Genomic DNA, 18,093 nt, shown 5'->3' with positions numbered 1-18,093 from the left:
TGTAAAATCATTGAAAAATAATTACTATTTTAGATGAAACACGGAAAGTTCCAGCATAATATGTTGGATTTTGGAGCTCCTGCATATAAACGTCTAGCATATTATGTTGGAACTCCAGCACATTTGAAATTCCAACATATTATGTTGGAATCTCATATATAAAAAATTTGAACTCCAGCATATTATGCTACACGTTTTTCGGATTTTTAAAGGTATTTTTATTCAAATTTTATCTATACATAAAAAAGTGGCTGAATTTTGAGTACTTTTCAAATTTGGTTATTTCTAATTATTTTCCGACAATCTATTATTGCCATTGACCATGAAAAAGTGGGAGAAAGGAACCATCATCAACTGATATAAAGCACTAAGAATGTCAAACTCCACATGTTCAAATGGTAAGTAGTTGATAAATTGGATAACTAAAGCATAACATTCAAACACGTATAGCAGATTGTCTCCTGAAATCCACTTTCCAACCCCCAGTTGCACACACCAAGGTGAAGGGGACAAAACCAAAACAATAAACTAAATAGAATTAAATTATTTGACACAAAGTCAAACTGGAAGAAAGGAATTAAATGGGGTAATTGAGCTTACTCTCTGGCCTTGCTAAGATTTTTTTCCAGAGTCCATTATTTATATGATCACTCAACTATTTGAAATTATCTATTAAAGTCATTTTTCTTTTATTTGTAACAGCAAAATCACTTAACGATACCTATAGCACTCAGAAAATCACTCTATAGGTCCAAATTTGGTAACCACGATAACGGATAAGCAAGACATAGGACGAGGTCGACCACGACACACCGACTGACGGTCGTTGTGATAAAGGCCGACGACCAAAAGCGGGCAGCTGAGATGAACTAGTAAAGGTAACTTCAACTTAGAGAGAGGCAGGAAGAATATTTCTTTGGATATTCTCTGTGTTGTACTTTTTAGGGTTTTTTGGGGGAATGTCCCTTATAAATAGAAGGAGACAATGAACAATTAAGGGATCTGCCCTTTTGAGAACTGAGAAACACATTGTAAAGTTAAGAGAAGAATATACGAAAGAGCTATCTTATTTATTTTATTCAAGTATATGTTATTCAACCTTCACCCATAAATCTCAAAGATTCCACGTTCATATCAACTGCATATCCTTATACGTTGTTAGAGGAAAGACACTCAATCACACAATTATTGGGTAACAGTTCCTTTACATTATTGTCATTTGTCATTCCTTGCATTCATTGCACATTTATGATATTACGTATTCTTCCAATTGTAGTATATTGAACTCACTAATTAATACTCCAAAACTCTTCTCACTATACGAGAATCTAGTTCTATTTAGTCTGGAATTTATTAAGCTCAACTAAGATTCACCCCATTAATTTGTTATTAATGCATTTATCTGCTCAAACAATTTGGCACCGTCTGTGGGAAGATTTTAGTTGAAACTATAGTTCTTTCTAGATCATAAAAAAAAAACACATTTCCCGCATGTTTTGCACAAACTAACAATGGCAAGAAAAGGAGATGCGAAACTGAAAGCAGCCGTCACTACCAACATTCTGAACACTATCAACGAAGATGGCAGGGGAGACAACGAGAATGCGACACCAAACGGCACTCCCAGGCGAAGTATTTCACCTCCCCCCCCCACGAAAGCGTGATGGCTTCACGCGAAAAGGGAGCCTCCACATCCACAACTGAAGAAGCACCACCGACAATGAAGAAACTATTAAAAGAATGGTTGACAATCACTCTAAATAATATACTCGACAGACCTGCTCAAAGGGAAAATGGAAACACCGCACAAGCAGATATCGCAACAATTGTTGGCGAGCAACCCCTTCCTCAAACAGGTAACACTTACCCCACTGTGGATCCAGGTAATGATGCGCTCGTAGCCGTCCTAAAGAAAATGGAAGAAATAGAAAATGAAAACAAGGCGCTCCGCGACCAGATGAAAGAACACCAAGAAAGGGTCAACAAGATACCAGGTGCCCCAAAGTTACTACCAAAACAAGACGTTGATCGATTCATCGAGCAACCGTACAACGAAGAAGCAACTCCATACGCCATTCCCAAAACCATCAAAATGCCACCGTACCTGAAGATATACGATGGTACCACAGATTCAAAAGATCATATCGTCCACTACGCTACAACGGTGAAGGGCAACGATCTCTCGAAAGAGCAAGTACCATCGGTGCTACTGAAAAAGTTCGGCGAAACCCTAAAAGGAGAAGCCCTAACCTGGTATTCACAATTGCCGGCGTAGTCAATAGCAATGTTCGAGGAAATGGCCGACAAGTTTGTCACCGCCCATGCAGGGGCTAGGAAGGAGGAAGCTAGGGTTAATGACATATTCACCGTTAGGGAATCGCCTGTGTCACACCTCCTTTTTCACCCGCGCTGCCGCAAAGGGGCGCGGAAGGGAGTTTTTCCAATTAAAGGACAATCGAAACGGGATTTTATTTAAAGATTCAGAGTCGCCACTTGGGAGATTTGTGGTGTCCCAAGTCACCGGTTGAATCCCGAATCGAGGAAAAGAATGACTCTATTTAACAGTCTACGCACCAGAAATCCGGATAAGGAATTCTGTTAACCCGGGAGAAGGTGTTAGGCATTCCCGAGTTTCGTGGTTCTAGCACGGTCGCTCAACTGTCATATTCGGCTTGATTATCTGATTTTATACAATTATGAACCTATGTGCAAATTTTAACTATTTACCGCTTTTGTTATTATTTATTCAAAGAATTGCAACGTCGTGAGAATGCATCTCGAATTGCGCCACATAAATGTACCCGCAATTTTCGATACGTTCCAACTTTGTTGAGATTTGGATTTGGGTCACATAAATGTGCACCCGAGTTTAGGAAGATAACATTATTAAATACGCGCCTAAAGATACTAACACGTTGTTATTTTGAGAAAAGCCGTAAAGTTTGCTATGCGGCCTGTCTCGAAATCTAAGCATTTGAAATAACTGTCCGTTGAGGGCCCCGCAGTTTGTGTATTCTTGTTTGTCGAGGCCCGTATCATTCATTATTTTCTAAAGGAATTTGCAACGTTATGGAAATGCATCCCGAACCACGTCACAATCAATGTACCCATGATTAACGACACATTTCAACTTCGTTGAGATTTGGAATTGGGTCACATAAATGTGCACCCGAGTTTAAGAGACTAAATTATTTAAAGCGCGCCGGAAGTGACTTGCGCATTGTTATATTTTGGGGAAGGCCATGAAATTTTGCTAAACGGCTCGTCCCTAAGTCTAAGTATTTTAAAACACGTATTTATTGAGGGCCTCGCAGTTTTGTATTTATTTATTTTTATTTATTTCGGTGAGGCTCATCTCATTTTTTATTCAAGGATATCCTAAAGCGACTATGATTTTCTATTTATTGGTCTCTAAAAATAAAGAAAAATCCTAATCAATTAGCATTAAAAGTTCAGGCTTCAAATTCAAGTCCGGGTCCAAACAAAAGGAAACACCTTCTAGTTTGAACTCGCTACCTAACTTAAGGTCCGTCGCCTGCCGTTGTAAATATTAACAAACCAGCTACCAATTCGATCCAGTTCAACTTTAGCTTTATTATATGAATTGGATTATTTGAGTTAATCTATGTGGAATACAAAGCCATTTTTGAGCTCTTTTTACAGTTTGTTGAAAAATGCATCAATGCTTAAAACTGACATCAAGCTAACATTAATCACTAACATTCGAGAACTAACATTAGTTACTAACATTATTTACATTTCTATTTAAAATGATGTTATTTACTCAAGTGAACTCGCGATTTCAGAATTAGACCTATTAAACCAACGTGCTGATTTTCATAAGCTATTTGAACCTATTTCGTGACATAAACTATTTGAAGCTGTTTCACGACTACTGAACAAAAGAATTAAATACAGTATATTCCATAACTAGCAATCACCAACTAAGATTAATTACAATTGATATTCCATGTTTGTAGAAATAGATTCAATCAGTCCGGTTTAGGCATTTCAAAATCATTCCAATACATACTATGAAATATCTAATGAACTACTGCTTATACATCAAATTAAACACAAAGAAACAGTTATTTTCAGAAATCCATTCCAACAACTCTTTACTTCCTTTCCTTTAAATTTGAAAGCTGTAGAACATGTACCTGGATAACGGAAATACAAAAAGATGAAGGAGCAGTCAGCAACAGTAATAACACAGCAACGCAGTGGCAGAACAACCCAGTGACAGATTAAAATGAAGGAACCAGCAGAGTTCCAGCAAACCCAATGAAAACAATAGCCAATAACCAATAGCAAACCAGAAATAACAAACTCAACAACCACTTAAAACCTCAGTTAAAACCCAGAAATAAATCAGCCTGTTTTTTTTTACTCTCAAATTACTGAACTTTTAAATGTTAAAAATCCAGTCTAGACTCTAAGAAAGATTGGAAGAGAAACGATTTTCTTCTTCTAAAAAACCAGCCTCAAACTCTCTCCAAATATCCGCTCAAACTCTCTCCAAAATCCCTCTCCAGATTTCCAGAATGTCTTCCTCTCTCCTCATTTATAGCCAAACTTGAAGCACTTAAATTAATCCCACCATCTTCTCCCCATCCCCCTTTTGAATTTCACTACTTAATGTTTTGTCCCCCACTATATTAAACAAATATATTAGTTCCCACCACCACATGTCTTGTCCCCCACTATTTTAAACAATGCATTATTACCCACTACAATATGTCTTATCCTCCACTACGTATTATTTTAATATTATTAGTGCCTAGTGGACGGAACACTCAAATTAATCATTTTTAAGACTCATTTCTCATATTACCCCCGAAATCACTGAAATTACCATTCTACCCCCATCCCTTTCAATCTGTACCAAAACCATATCAGTTATAACCAATTCACCTAATCAATTAATCAAACTACAGCAGCTATAACCAAATCAAGCCTGACAATTGACAAATTAAACACATGAAACTAACTCCCAATTCAGTTTATCATGGTCAAATTCATATCAACAAACTTAATAGGATAAACAAGTAGATTCAAATCACTAAACTCAATCATCAGTTGAACTCAAACTAAGTCAAACAACATCATAACAAATATGAATGGTTCAAACTAAATCAAAACTAAGGACCAGCACATAAACATACGACATTAAATCACTTGATGAAAAACTAACGAACTTCAAACAAAAATGAATATGAATTATTTCTAATACAAACAAAGATCTGGGTTCGAATTCAAACCAACCCATCGGAACACAAACACAATCAGAGAAAGAAAAAAAAGGGGCGGAAGATGAATTCACTGAACGAAAACTAAAAGAAAAGAGAACGGAAACCTACTGGTTTAAAACCCGGGTTCGAATGGCAACCTCGACACGCCTGAACAAACATCACTGTTTTCAACCCATTTTCATTTTTGATGCAGTGACGATCGAGTTCACTGGTTTGTGGTCGTTCGCAGATGAAGCTGGACGTTGGGTGGTCGAAGAACTGATGGAGTCGATGGTGGTCGTTCATGGCTGGACGTAGCAGAAGCGATGGTGGTCGCTCATGTGGAGTGGTCGTTGCTGGTTTTTCCGGCGACTGGAGGAAATGACGAAGGAGATGAAGTTGGTTGTTTGGACGAGCTGCTGGTCGACGACGAGCTGCTGGTGGCGGCGATGGTAGTTGAAGACGAAGCAGCGGCCATGGTGGTCGTGGGGCTGCTCCAGGTTGTCGTGACGATGTTGAAGACGAAGAAGAAGAAACAACAACCATGGTTGCTGGAGATGGAACTCGTTTTGGACTGGAGGTCGACGTGGTCGTTCATGGTGGTTCGTCCATGGCTGGAGTTGAAGACGAAGCAGAAGAAGCAGCAGCCCTGGCGAATGGCTGGAGCTCGACGGACTGTTTGAGCTGGGGTGTTGGTCGTCGATGGCTGTAGCTCGACGACGATGGGTGAAGCAGCAGCATGACGAAGAAGAAGAAGCAGCAACGTTTGGTTTGGAGGTGTTGCTGCTTGACGTGATGGGGACGAAGAAGATGCAAAAGGGCAGCCATGAGAGGGTGTTTGTTTGGACGAAGATGAGTGAAGCAGCAGCTGCCATGGAGGTGAGGGCTTGGAGCTGGAGGGGTCGCTTGGGGCAGATGGTGGTGAGGGGGAAAGAGGGCAGCCATGGGAGCTTGAGGGGCTGCTTGGAGAAGGAGAAAGAGAGGGGGGCGGGTGGTTTTTAGGTTTTTTAGGTTAGGGTTTTTTCAAAAAATGAAAAATGAAAATGGAAGAAGGGTGGGTAACTCGTTTGGTTATGGGGCGGACCGGGTCGGGTTGACCCGGTAGGGGTTTGGTTAAGGGGTTATCTGGTTTTGGGCTTGTGGTTTAAAGTTGAAGAAAAGGCTCAATCCGACTTTCTTTTTATTTCCATTGCTTCTTCTTCTTCTTTTTTTTCTTAAAATAAAACTAAAATTCTAAAAATCCTAAATCAACCTATAGAACTAAATTGATTTATAAAAGTGCTAATTAACTCTTAATAGCAATTAACACACAATTAAATAACAATTACGATAAAATCACACAATTTGGACATTAAATGCTAAAAATGCAACGTACATTATTTTTTATAATTTTTTCATTTTGTAAAACAAACTTAATTACTCCTAATTGTAGAATTAAATCCTAAATGCAAATGCGACATTTTTTTGTATTTTTTATTAATTTAACAAATAAACATGAACGGACAAATACAAATAATTATCCAAAAATGCCACGAAAATTCTCAAAATTGCACACAAATGAAAATTGTTTTAATTGAATTTTTGGGAGTAATTCTTACATAGGGCAAAAATCACGTGCTAACAGCCTGGCGAGGGACTCAAGGACTTCCTCGCCCGGTTTAACAGGGTAAGAATTAGCCTGCCGAATGTATCAGAAGGGATGGTGGTAGCGGCCTTCCAGAATGGGCTGAGCAGGAATGGCTCAAGAGCAACCAGAAAACTGTTAAGCAGGCTCATGAAATACCATCCCACCACCTGGGAGGAAATCTACAATGCCTATTGCGCCGAGGTGAGAGCCGACGAGGACGACCTTAACAGTCCAATCCAACGCTGACATCGGTTCAAGAAGAATAAAAAAGGATCATTTTAACGACGGTCGAAGGGATCAGTCGGGCCCCATCTCAGCTGAGAAAAACAGCAACCCTACATCAAAACACTCATCCTACCATCTTCTCGACATATGGAAGTGCCTCCCAGGCCGCACTCAGGGACTCACCGAAACGAAAGAGGTATGCCTCCACTCTTATCCGCTCACAATTTTTGTGTTTCCCCTTCAGAAATAGTGTACGCATTAGAGAAGCTCGGCACAAAGGTGAAATGGCCACAAAAGATAAAGTCCGACCCAAATACTCGAAAATCGAACGTCCTCTATGAATTTCACAAGGAACGAGGTCACAAAATCGAGGATTGCATAGGTCTGCGATAAGAGGTAGTGAGAATTTTAAACCAAGGGTACTTTAAAGAAGTGATGAGCAATCACGGACGAGCCAACTTTGCCCGTAGACGCGAACTACCCCAGGGACCTCCAAAGCCGCCCTCTCCAGCTCGCACTATCCAAATGATCATCGGTGGAGGCGACTAAGCAACGATCAATCATGTGAAGTTCACCACTACGCATAAATTGAAACGGTCGATCACCTATGAATGGTATGATGATTTCAGAGACAGTATCACCTTGGAAACAACATTCCATGTCATGAACCAAGACACAGCTTACAACGCCATCATAGGGCGGCCCTGGATACACGCAATGAGGGCCATCCCATCGAGCCTCTACCAAGTAATCAAGTTCCCTACTCCATGGGGAATATTCAGTATCAGGGGCGAACAACGCATCAACCAAGAATGCTATCGCATTGCCCAGGATTGCACGTACACCCAATAGATGAAGGGAGTGGACGCAACAATTACCGCAGTCAGTGATTGGACTCAACCTACAAATAGACATCATCAAGGACCCTGACATCGTGGAAGCAGCCGAATCAACGGTAGAAGATCTCGATCCGGTCCAACTAAATAACAACGACAATAGCAAAAAGCCTTACATCGGGCATAAACTCTCAGAACCAGGTAAATTTCACAAGTTTTTAATTGACAATGCCGATCTATTTGCTTTCTCCCATGCAGATATGCCGGGCATCTCAAAAGAATTCGCCACACACAAGTTGAACGTCGACCCAGTTTATCTACCAGTACAGAAAATAAGAAGGAAATTCAATGTCGCAATCAACGAGGCCATAAGCGACGAAGTGGAGAAGCTCCTCGCCAACGATTCCATCCGGGAATCAAAATACCCCCAATGGGGCACTAACGTGGTCATGGTAAAAAAGAAAAACGGAAAATGGCGGATGTGCGTAGACTTCACAGACCTAAACAAGGCATGCTCGAAAGACTCCTTCCCATTGTCGCACATTGACCAGCTCATCGACGCCACAACAGGACACGAGTTGCTAAGCTTCTTGGATGCCTACTCAGGCTATAACCAAATCCTCATGGAGGAAGAGGACCAAGAGAAAACTACATTCATCACTCATCAGGGAACGTACTGCTACAGGGTCATGCCGTTTGGGTTGAAGAATACAGGGGCAACGTACCAAAGGTTGGTCACCAAGATGTTCAAAAGATCAACTCGACAAAACAATGGAAGTCTACATCGATGACATGCTGGTTAAATCAAAAAGAAAATAAGACCACATCGATCACCTAAAGGAATCCTTCGGTATACAAACGGAACCCCGAAAAATGCTCCTTCGGCGTAACCTCATGCAAAGTTCTTGATTTCTTGGTATCACAAAGAGGCATCGAGGTCAATCCAAATCAAATCAAAGCCATTAAAGGGATACCTGAGGTGTTGATCAACAAGAAAACAAGTGCAAAAATTGACTGGCCGCATAGTTGCTCTATCAAGATTCATCTCGCATTCATCCGACAGATGCCACAAATTCTTCAATGGGCTAAAAAAAAGATAATGGGCTCCATTAGAATTCAGAATACGTCGATGCATTGAGAGAACAAAAGACGTACTTGTCCTCGCCCCTACTACTCGCCAAAGCAGAGCCCGACGAGCACCTCCTAGTGTATATGGTTGTTTCGGAAGTCGTGGTAAGTGCGGTGCTGGTCCGCGAGAACAAAGTTATGCAATCTCCGATTTATTATATTAGAAAAACACTGGTCGACACCAAAACGAGGTAACCCCACCTTGAGAAGTTGGCCTTAGCACTAAGTCTACGGAGCATCCTACATAAACCCGAATTGTCAGAAATACTGGCCAAGTGGGCCATATAACTAAGCGAGCATGATATAACATATCAGTCATGAATAACGATAAAATCGTAGGTACTCACCGACTTCATCCCGATTTTAGTGCCAAAATAATGCCAGAGGTCGAGCAGGAAGCTTCTTGTACCTCCCCTGGGCAACCCAACCTTTGGGTCCTTTACATCGATGGCTCATCCAACGCGTCAGGATCAGGACTGGGACTCGTACTCGATGTCCCAATAGGGGAAGTTATCCGCCAGTCCATACGGTGCCCCGATATGACTAACAATGAGGCCGAGTATGAGGCTATAATTGCGGGGTTAAAACTATCTCTCAAGTATGGAGCACGATGAGTCATCCTTAGATGCGACTCATAACTCGTCGTCAACCAAGTCACAAGGACTTTCCAAATCAAAGAACAAAGGCTACAAAAGTACTAGGCAGAAATTCACAAATTAATGTCGAAATTCGATGAATGTCGACTCGACCAGATACCCCGAGCTTAAAACATCGAGGCAGACGGCCTCGCCAAACTAGCAGCTGCCACCAAAAATATCACTGAAGAAAATGTGGTCACCCTCCTCCACTCGTCAATAGACCAACTCAAGATACATTCCATAAATTTGACTTGGGACTGGCACAACCGCATCATGACATATTTGTAGGAGGGAATATTCCTACAAGACAAAAAGGAAGCCAAAAAGCTTCGAATGCAGACGGCTAAGTACAACATCATAAATTACGACCTGTACAAGAAAACGTTCGGGGGCCCCTTGGCGAAATGTCTTGGGCTGAGTCAGACCAGGGGCGTGCTCGAAAAAGTACACGAAAGCCACTGTGGTGCCTATACAGGCAACCGAGCCCTCGTTAGATGCCTCATTTGGGCAGGATATTACTGGCCCACTATGAAAAAGGAAGTCACAGATTATGTCAAGAGATGCGAGCAGTGCCAAAAGTACGCGCCTATGATACATCAAGCGGGCGAACACATCCACTCTGTCACCTCGCCATGGCCATTCATCAAATGGGGAATGGACATCGTCGGACCCCTCCCAGCGGGGCGAGGTAAGACACGTTTCCTTTTAGTTCTAACTGACTACTTTTCCAAATGGGTGGAAACATGTGCGTTTGCCCAAATACGCGAACAAGAAGTCATCACGTTCATATAAAGGAACATCATATGCCGCTTCGGCATCCTCAAAGAGATCAGCTGCGATAATAGACACCCGTTCACCGGGAAAAAATGACTCATTTCTCCGATAAATAGTGCATCAAGCGAATACTCTCCACGCCATATCATCCTGTTGGCAACGGTCAAGATGAATCCTCCAACAAAACCATATTGAATATCTTAAAGAAAAAGCTTGAGGACGCCAAAAGGCTATGGCTGGAGTTGCTACTAGAGGTATTATGGGCCTACCGCACCATGCCAAAAACAAGTACCGGCGAAATGCCATATTCATTAGTATACAGAACTGACGCCATGATACATGTTGAGGTCGGAGAACCTAGCCTGAGATACTCCAACGAAAGCGGACCAAACAACAATGACAACAGAAGATATTCTCCAACGAAGTGAAATAAAGCAACATTTTATCCTCCATCGTTTTCTTTTGCATCTTAATATTCGACCTCGCTCGAATTACAACAGATTAACATTTCGACCCTAGCTCGAAATAACACCTCTACGGCCAAAGGCCATCTCCAAAAGAAAACATTCGACCTTGCTCGAATTAATTTACAAGCAACCTCGCTCGAATTGCTTAACATTCGATCTCGCTCGAATTAATTTACATGCAACCTTGCTCGAATTGCTTAACATTCGACCTCGCTCGAATCAAATTAATTTACATTCGACCTCTCTCGAACTACTTAACATTTGACCTCGCTCGAATGGCTTAACATTCCACTGACTCGAATTACTTAACATTCAACCTCGCTCGAATTACTTAAACACTCGATCTCACCAGGATTATCAAGGCCTACAATCGACTATGACAAAATGATTATACACAGGTAGTGAGAAAGTCGGCAACCCTCTCACAGCAAATAAATAACAATCTGAAAGTGCACAACAAAAGGTAATCATTCTATTACAACTGTTGTATTACAAAAACATTTTACAAAGGGCTCAAAGACGCCCTCACAAAAATAGCAAATCAAAACAAAATAAGTACAGCAGCCCTACGTTGCCTCGTCCCCTGCGACATACTCCTCGTTATACCAAGAATCAGAGGTGAGCTTGTCCGCATCATCATCGACGTCATCCTCACTGTATGTACCAGGATCATAACTGCAAGCTTCACGGGTTGCACGTGCTTTAACACAAACACCCTCGAGCTCTGCCTCGGACACCTTCTCGTTAGCCTGTAGGGACTTGTACACGTCAAGTTGGGCCTCGGCATGGAACCATATCTCATACAACTCCTACGGCATAATAGGATCAACTGAAGTATGAGACGTGGAAGGTTGCGACTGCCTCCACAACTCCTCCACCTTCAAAGTGACAACCTGTTCGTTCAACATGGACAACTCCGCCTCCAGATCTTGGATCCATTCTTCCAAGCTCGCTACCTTGAGCGCCGATGTCTCCACCTCATTGTCACGCTCAGACCTACAAACATGAAGGGCATCTTCCAGAGCCACTACCTCAGAAATGATAGTCACCCTACCCTTTCCAGCACAAGCCAATTCATCAGCCTTAGCGCCTAGTTTTCCCCTCAGATCGATAGCCTCCACCTTTTTTCGACCTAACTCAGCAGTCAAGGTGGCCACCCATGCTTGATGGTCGGCATTATCATCTATCACCCCCCTGCTCACCTCAAACTCATCCTCCTTGGCCTTAAGGGCCGCCTCAAGTTCACTACATCGGCCAATAGACGTCATCAACTTTTTATCCCGCTCTTTCAACTGTTCAACCTTCTGTGCCAACTCCTTCTCCTTCTATTTAAGACCATCACAAAATAGCTGAAAATCTCTGTCTTGAGTGAAAACATCGACCAATGTGCGATGCTTGGTGCGGTACTCTTTGTACTTAGAGGCCACCTTCCCAAAAACGACCGTCCTTCGCCTATCCCTTTGGTCGCGCTCGTTCTCCATGATGAGAGTATGACATGCAGAGGAAAGAATGTCAGCTTAAGTATCACGCATACAAAACAAACTCAAAATTAAAAAGAAGAGAGAAAACACTTACCCGCAAAGCCATGTCAGAAATACTCCGCGATAGCTCCGCGTCACTCATCGCCTGAAGCGCCTTGCTCTCGGAAGCAGCGCACAAAGGGTCAAATATCGACGCGGCATGTTCGAAGTTCACCAAAAGGTCGTAATCCACAGGAATGACCACGTGTCTGTTAGGACCTTCCGTCCTCACTTCCACGCGGGTATATCGCTCCAAGAAAGCTCGCACATCTTCGGGATCGATGTCCGAGCTCGAACTATTGTCCTCCGTGTGTACCGTTCCATCTCCTCTGGCAGTAGACGATGAGCCACCTTCAATAGATTGTGCATGTCCCCTGCCTTGACATACCTCTTCGGCCCTAGGGTACCTCCCCGCCAGAATGGCGTCTGCCATAAAAACAGCCCCCGTTCCTGACCTAGGCGAAGATGCCACTCTCGAAGCAACAATTTTTCTCTTTTCATGATCGGTGGTGATGGCCTTCCCAAGCTCCACCCTCCTCCTCTTTCTCGACGGCCATTCATTCCCATTGGAAGATTCATCTAAGAGATGGTAGGTAGGTCGAGAAGAGATCTCGTCCTGAGGAAGGTCCCTTGTTGGTTTAGTGTGAGTACGACCTCCACGGACGAACTCAGCTAAAGTAAATTGCATCCCTACCGATGCAACGTCTTGGAAAAATGCTGAGACTAGAGCCTTCTTTTTAGAAATCCGTTGGCCTATCACCACAAAGAGATCGTATCAACGAATGACGACACACAACCAAAGGTCGAGGCAAAAGAAGCACTTACCAGACGAAACCTTCGGCCCAAAGCGTTTGAGAAAAGCAGCCCAATCTCGAATCCCCACCATGTGAGGTAGCACGCGATCTACCCAATACTCAATACCAACGACGTGAAAAGGTGCACATCTCTCAGTTGTACAGAAAAGTCATGGGTGAATAAGAATCAGAGAGAACAAAAGTAGATAATAAGCGTACATCGCCAACACGTACGGTTATGATTCCATTACTCTAAAAATCCAGTGAGGTCCGACACCAAGTGCTCCGTTTTGATGAAAAAATACTTGTGCCAAAACTTCTGGCTCGCCCTTTCATCCGTTACAACCACCAATCCCCCAGTTCCACGATGTCATAGATGTATTATGGTACCCTTATAAAAGCTCGGTGTGATAACCTGCCATGTCATCATGCCACATAGATGCCATTTGGCATATATTAATGCTATGTGAAAGATTACATAGGAGGAAGGTTAGCATTTGGGAGAAGATTCTAGAAAAGTATGGACATTTCCTTAGGAAGATTCTAGATCCCGATTAATTTGCTAGGAAAGTCCTTGGAATCTTCTAGGTTTGGAGAGAGCTCTAGAGAAAGCCTTTATCTTGTTAATACTAAAGACTTGTATAACAATTGATATTTACACACTAGCCCCTAGAAGACTAGCATATAAAGGAGGCCACTTATTTGTAATTCACCAAGCAAACAATTCAAGTTCTCTCTAATACAAAGCTTCCTTTAACAATTCTCTTGTGTTCTTTCTTCCATTCTTTTAGCAATCTTAAGTGTAGTAAGGCTGACTTGGCATAGCAAGAATGTGAGTAAGTTGTGCAAGATCGTGAGCGAGTTATCAAGTGTCGCACGTGTACTTAGTTAACAACTAAGGATATGACAACGTGGTATCAGAGCGAAGGTTTCAATTAAGGAAATGGCGAACGACGGAGAAATTAACGCTACTAACACCCAAGCCAACGTCATCCAGGATGCTGCTGGCAAGAGCGACCATAGAAAAAGAGGAATACTACCAACAAGAGCCAGGAGGTACCACCTGAGGTTGTGTCAAACGAAGGGCTTACATCCCATGAACCATCTGCCACTGAGGCGAGCGAGAATGAAGTGAAGGTCCTTTTAGAGGATGTTTTTCTCATTAAAGAGTGGGTGATAAAGATGAACGCAGGGATGGACGCCGTGGAGATCTTTGGCCAACGCTTGGGGAAGGTGGAAGGCACCCTTAGCGTTCTTGATGGGCACACTCTTGAAGAGATTGAAAGTATTTAAAATGACTTGGAGGGATGTACACAGACTGAGATGGAACTAAGGCAAACCATCACTGCCTTAGAGTGCAGACTCATGGAGGCTTTGAGTACCGTCGATGCTATGAAGGCAAAGATAGAGCCACTCGAGGAGCATGTCAATGCTGGCGTGACCAAGGCGTCCAGTAATGTTGTGGTGATGAGGGAGGCCAAGATCGAGGATCCCAAACCCCTGGTGTTCAAAGGTGTTCGTGATGTACAAGAAGTGGAAAACATCCTTTGGCACTTGGAGAACTACTTCAGGCACGACAAAGTGAGGGACGACGAGGCCAAGATCAACACTACGGTATTGTATCTCTCAAAGACTGCCATGCTATGGTGTAGAAGGAAGATGGCCGACATGGATAAAGGTCTATGTACTATTAGCACATGGGATCAGTACAAAGCGGAGTTCAAGCGACAGGTCTTTCCAAACAATATCTTGTACGAGGCAAGGCGCAAGCTTAGGGAATTGAAACAAACAGGGAGCATACATAACTATGTCAGGGAGTTTACTACCCTTATGCTTGAAATCCCCAACTTGACCAATGATGACTTGTTGTTCCACTTCATGGACGGGTTGCAAAATTGGGCTAAGTAGGAGTTGCAACGCCTACAAGTCACTGATATAGACCAAGCTATAGTGGAGGCCGAGTTATTGATGGATTTCAGGCATGACAAGCACGACAAAGGCAATAGCAAGGAGTCAAAGGTTAACAATGTCAAAGGTGGGGGAGACCGTGGCAAAGGCAAGGAGATACAACAACGATACTCCAAGACTCAAGATCCCAAAAATTGAGTGGTCGTTAGGGATACGCCGAGAAGAAGGCATAGGCCGAGAATAAGGGATGCTAACATATGCGAAGGGTCGCACAGCTTCAGGAATTATCTCGACCTCAAGAGCCTCAGTGCCATGGTCCGTGAACGGAAGAAGCAATCGCAAGGAGAGAGTTTGGGAACCGCACAGTTGGGTATGATCGGATTATGTGGGCTGTCACAAAGCAAGTTATCTAACTTACCGAGAAGAGCAATCGGTACGTGGATCTCACCATCAACAACAAGCCCGCTCGTGAAATGGTAGATACTGGAGCAACTCATAATTTCGTGACTAAGGCTGCCGCAAAAAGACTAGAATTGAAGCTTACTCCAGCCAACTCTCGCTTCAAGACCGTGAATGCCGAGGTACAAAATGCTAGTGGGGTAGCTAATGGAGTTGGTGTCAAATTGGGAACTTGTAAAGGTATGACAAACTTTATGATAACCGCTATGGATATCTTTGACATCATATTGGGGCAAAATTTCTTGAGACATTGTCATACTTTGATCGACCCCTACCTCCAACGTCTCTTGGTTATGGAGAGAGAAGGAGCTTGCATGGTACCTACAATGACTATGCCATACGGACAGATCCAACACAACTCTTAGTTATGCAGGTTGTCAAGGGGATCAAGAAGGGGGAGCCGATGTTCATGGCAACCATTGCAAGTTTAGAGGAAGACAAAAAATTTCAAGAGATAGTGCCACCTTGCATAGAGAAGTTTCTTGAGGAAAACAAAGATGACATGCCCGAGGAGTTGTCGAAGCACTTGCTGCCTAGGCGAGAGGTGGATCACAAGATTGAGTTGGAGTTAGGGGATAAGCCACCCGTATTTTCCCCATACCATATGGCACCTCCCGAGCTAGAGGAGCTTAAGGAACAATTAAAAGAGTTGTTGGATGCTGGTCACATTCACCCATCAAAGGCACCTTTCGATGCACTAGTATTGTTCTAGAAGAAGGATGGATCGCTGCGCTTGTGCATAGACTATCGAGCACTTAATAAGATTACAGTGAAGAATAAGTACCTTATCCCACTCATTGCTGACTTGTTCGATAGAATTGGGCAAGCCAAGTACTTTACCAAGGTGGATCTTCGAAAAGGCTACTACCAGGTTCGCATTGCGAAAGGGGATGCGCCAAAGACAACATGTGTGATGAGATATGGAGCCTTTGAGTGGTTGGTGATGACCTTCAGCTTAACCAATGCATCGGCCACATTTTTCACCCTTATGAACAAGATTTTTCATCCCTACCTTGATTAGTTTGTGGTAGTCTACCTAGATGACATAGTCATCTGCAACAACACCTTGGAGGAACACATGGAGAACTTAAGGAAGGTTTTCCAAGTCTTGCGGGAGAACGAGCTATACATAAAGAGGTAAATGTGCGAGTTTGCACAATCAAAGGTGCACTTCTTGGTCCATGTCATTAGCAATGGCGATCTACACATGGACGAGGCTAAGGTACGTGTTATCCAGGAGTGGGAGGCACCTATAAAGGTAACTGAGTTGAGATCCTTCCTTGTACTTGTTGACTACTATCGTCGGTTCATCAGTGGATACTCAGCAAAAGCCGCACCATTGACTGAGTTTCTAAAGAAGAACAAGGCATGGGTTTGGATGGAGCATTGTCAAAAGTGTTTGAATACCTTAAGGCAGTTGTAATAGAGGAGCCAGTCTTGGCATTATCTGACTTTGCCAAGACATTTGAGGTGCGCACAGATGCATTAGACTTCGCCATTAGGGGTGTTTTGATGCAGGATAAGCATCCCATAGCATTTGAGAGCCGCAAGTTAAATGAGATGAGCGGCGTTACACGGTGCTAGAGAAGGAAATGACTGCCATTGTGCATTGCCTTCGTACATAGAGACATTATCTGCTCGGGTCGAGGTTCGTGGTCAAGACTGATAATGTGACTACTAGCTACTTTCAGACGCAGAAGAAGCTCACACCAAAACAGGCTAGGTGGCAGGATTTCTTGGCTGAGTTTAATTATGCGCTGGAGTATAAGCCGGGTAAAGGTAACATTGTAGCCGATGCCTTGAGCCGAAAAGCCGAGCTTGCTACAATCACTTCAATAAGATGGGACATTCGGGAGGCTATAAAAGAAGGCATGTAACATGATCCAGTAACCAAACAGCTTATCGAACCAACAAAGGCAAGACGAGACGATTTTGGATAGAAGACGACCTACTACTTACCACAGGTCGGCGGGTCTACGTGCCTAAGTTTAGAGACATTAGACGATGGATCATCAGGGAAAGTCATGACACAATGTGGGCTGGTCATCTAGGTCAACATCGCACTAGGGACTTGGTTAAGTTAGTCTACTATTGGCCACGCATGCGAGATGATATAGAGTGCTATGCGCAGACTTGTCTTGTCTGTCAACGGGACAAGGTTGAACAACAATAGCCCCGAGGACTTTTGGAGCCACTGCCAGTTGCAGAGCATCCATGGGAGAGCGTCACTATGGACTTTATCACTTGTCTACCGAAGTTCGATGGTTATGGTACTATTATGGTGGTCGTGGATAGATTTTCCAAATATGCCACCTTTATGCCCGCCTCACCAGGTTGCACAACCAAGGAAGCCGCCAAGCTATTCTTTAAGAACATGGTGAAGTATTGGGGCTTACCAAGGCATATTATCAGTGATCGAGACCCTCGCTTCACTGGAAACCTTTGGAGAGAGTTGTTCGACATACTTGGCACGGAGCTTCACTTTT

The 18,093-nt window shown here is 43.1% G+C and overlaps 2 protein-coding genes across 2 annotated transcripts; both read left to right on the top strand.

The window, feature by feature from the left end:
* The first annotated feature begins 14,563 nt into the window (after positions 1-14,563).
* LOC138868430 (uncharacterized) lies at positions 14,564-15,148 on the top strand. Its single transcript, XM_070145983.1, has one exon. It carries the CDS (start codon positions 14,564-14,566, stop codon positions 15,146-15,148), a length of 585 nt encoding a protein of 194 aa, XP_070002084.1.
* A 473-nt stretch (positions 15,149-15,621) lies between these two features.
* LOC138868429 (uncharacterized) lies at positions 15,622-16,319 on the top strand. Its single transcript, XM_070145982.1, has 2 exons — positions 15,622-15,787; positions 15,955-16,319. Exons 1-2 carry the CDS (start codon positions 15,622-15,624, stop codon positions 16,317-16,319), a joined length of 531 nt encoding a protein of 176 aa, XP_070002083.1.
* Positions 16,320-18,093: the final 1,774 nt, after the last annotated feature.

Source organism: Nicotiana sylvestris, chromosome 5, assembly GCF_000393655.2.
Source record: "Nicotiana sylvestris chromosome 5, ASM39365v2, whole genome shotgun sequence".
Lineage (NCBI taxonomy): Eukaryota > Viridiplantae > Streptophyta > Magnoliopsida > Solanales > Solanaceae > Nicotiana > Nicotiana sylvestris.
The sequence above is the reverse complement of the archived record's forward strand: the minus strand, read 5'-3'. Positions and strand labels throughout refer to the sequence as shown.